Consider the following 3136-nt stretch of genomic DNA (forward strand, 5'->3'; position numbering starts at 1 on the left):
TATATACAGTCAAACGTCTTTATAATAATCTCGTTTGTTTCGATATTTTTTGGCTGCTTTTTAGAGGACATATATTATAATATAATATTAAAATTATTTCCATATAAAACTTAACTTTTATAATGAATGACTATTATATAGGACTGTTGTTATAGAGAGGTACTTTCTTAGAGCGGGAATTTTACAATCAGAATAGTAGATATATGTGTATTATTTCTTTGGTTATTTTTACTGCGCATGGGGAGATTAGAGAAGGTGCAGGGGAGATAACATTAGAATTAGATTGTAAGCACATAGTGGTTACTAGCTGCGTATTCATAATTATTAACTATACATGTTCCATTAATTGCAACCTTTTGTATTTTTCCAAATAGATAGGAGACAATGTTCTTAACAAAATAGTACAAGAAATGCCTAAACATATTTGAAACTTAAAAAGACAAATGTATATATTTAGCCCATGGACAGGCAATAGTAGCACGTAATAATGTGTGTGAATATATATTGCCCTGTAATAAAGATTGTCAGTTTTTGTAAGTTCAGAAAGTGATTGGAGTTAATCTTTCTTTCTTTTATACCTAATGTGTATACAAATATATATGCCTATAATAAAGATGGTCAGTTTTGTTAGGGCCGAAAGAACCCGGTGTCATACCGAAGCTGGTAAAGCAAACCTTGAACGACGATCAATCAAATAACAAAAGAAAAAGATATCAAAAGAGACATAAGTATTTAGCGTGATTAGGTCAATTGATCTACGTCCATAATGGAGATGAGCAATCCACTATATAAAAGAGAGTAGAAAATATCGAGAGAACAACTTCACAATGAGGTAAATACAAGTGACACATTAATACTTGTCCCGAAAAGTTCTCTTCCTAAATAAGACTCTCAAACCCCTTATGACTACATTGTGGATGCTCGTGAATGAGAAGAAGAATCCACATTTATGGAAGTCCAAACTTTTTCTTCCAAGAAAGGTACTAGCCAAATACGGGGGATTTATAATATTCTTCTAAAAAAAGAAAAACCCAATTATCGTAAATACGTTTTCCTTTCTTTCAACAGACATGAAAACCAAATATGATAATAAAATCATAACAAACCCCTAACAAGTTTTGGTTAATTCTGAAAGTTAATTCTGAAAGTTGATGGATATATATCCCTGTAATAAAGATTTGTTAGGGTCAAGCACCGGTCAGTTGGTGGGAGTTGAGAGAAGTCAAATATAAGTATCAAATATAGTATTTAGTAACATGTGCCAACTTGGATCCTTCTTTTTATACTCAGACTTTGAATTAGATTTCTCATCACTAAAAAAACAAGAGTGTTGGACGTACAAAAACACTTAGCTATTTTCCTTTCTCTCACTCTCTTTATCATTTAGTCTTCGATCCTTATTCTCTTTCTCATGGATCTCATTTCCATTTTGTTTTATGGTCTTCCTCTCTTTTATCTCCTCTTCTTGATATGGAAGATTATAGATCGAAAAAGACACCAAAATTGTTACATTTTGGACTACGAATGTCACAAGCCAACCGATGATCGAATGCTTAGCACAGGATTTTCGGGGGAAATTATTAGGAGAAACAAACATCTTGGCTTAAATGAGTACAAGTTTCTCTTAAAAGCTATTGTGAGCTCAGGCATTGGTGAACAAACATATGCACCAAGAAATGTCTTTTATGGTCGTGAAACATGTCCTACATATGAAGATGGAATTTTGGAAATGGAAGAATTTTTCCATGATAGTATTGACAAGGTCTTGAAAAGAAATGGAATATCCCCTAATGAAATCGATGTTCTCGTGGTGAATATATCCATGTTAACTTGCATGCCTTCTTTAGCTGGTCGAATAATCAATTATTACAAAATGAGGAAAGATATCAAAGTGTATAATATCACCGGGATGGGGTGCAGTGCTAGTCTCATATCGATAAATATCGTGGAAAATATTTTCAAGAATGAGAAGAATAAGGTTGCACTTATGGTAACATCTGAGTCCTTGAGTCCAAATTGGTACATAGGGAATAATAGGTCTATGATTCTTTCTAATTGTTTGTTTAGGTCAGGGGGGTGTGCAGTTCTTTTGACAAACAAAATGGCTTTGAAAAATAAGGCTATGTTCCAGTTGAAAAACCTAGTTAGAACACACCATGGTGCAAAAGATGAAGCTTATGATAGTTGCATACAAAAAGAAGATGATCAAGGTCACATAGGTTTCCACCTTGATAAAACACTACCAAAGGCCGCGACGAAAGCACTAATCGATAATTTGAAAACAATTGCACCCTTAATTCTTCCAGTAAGAGAGTTACTTAGATTTGCAATTGTGTCACTTGTGAGAAAAATGAATTGGGGTTCAACAAAAGGAGGAGCTAAGCCAGTGATCAATTTCAAAACAGGTGTAGATCATATTTGTCTTCATACAGGAGGAAAAGCAGTAATTGATGGAGTTGGAACAAATTTGAATCTAAGTGAGTACGATTTAGAGCCAGCAAGAATGACTTTGCATAGATTTGGTAACACTTCAGCAAGTAGTCTTTGGTATGTGTTGGGTTATATGGAGGCTAAAGAAAGATTAAAGAAAGGTGATAAAGTGCTAATGATCAGCTTTGGTGCAGGGTTTAAGTGTAATAGTTGTTTGTGGGAAGTGTTAAGAGATTTAGGAGATGGAAATGTTTGGAAAGATTGCATTGATAATTATCCTCCAAAAAATACAGCCAATCCATTTTTGGAGAAGTTTGGGTGGATTCAAGATGAAGATCCAAACACCTTTTGTATTCCTGATGACATTGTTTTCCCTTGAGCTTTCGTTTTCTATTTTTTGTCTTTTTGTTGTAGTTGATATCTCAAATTGTCACTCAATTAATGGATATTGTTCAAGAATTTTTTTTTGTTTGTTTTGTAATAAAAAAATTATTTTATATTTGTCATCTTGACTTACAAAGTCACTCTACATATTTAGATGGTATTTTTTATGGTTATTTTAGTTGATGTAGAAATTCTTTTTTAATCCAATCATATAAAAAATAAAGCAAGATATTGCAGAAAAAAGACACTATAAGGAGTTTAGCCCTACTTAGCGAAATTCTTGAAAATGACTTTTGTGCCCATCAGGCATAAGTTCTAGTTT

General features: G+C 33.1%; 1 protein-coding gene across 1 annotated transcript; it reads left to right on the forward strand.

Moving 5' to 3' along the window:
* The first annotated feature begins 1309 nt into the window (after nucleotides 1–1309).
* On the forward strand, nucleotides 1310–2862 carry LOC104221967 (3-ketoacyl-CoA synthase 3-like). Its single transcript, XM_009773127.2, has one exon. It carries the CDS (start codon nucleotides 1412–1414, stop codon nucleotides 2807–2809), a length of 1398 nt encoding a protein of 465 aa, XP_009771429.1. The 5' UTR covers nucleotides 1310–1411; the 3' UTR covers nucleotides 2810–2862.
* Nucleotides 2863–3136: the final 274 nt, after the last annotated feature.

The sequence above is a fragment of the Nicotiana sylvestris genome, chromosome 11 (genome assembly GCF_000393655.2).
Source record: "Nicotiana sylvestris chromosome 11, ASM39365v2, whole genome shotgun sequence".
Taxonomy (NCBI): domain Eukaryota; kingdom Viridiplantae; phylum Streptophyta; class Magnoliopsida; order Solanales; family Solanaceae; genus Nicotiana; species Nicotiana sylvestris.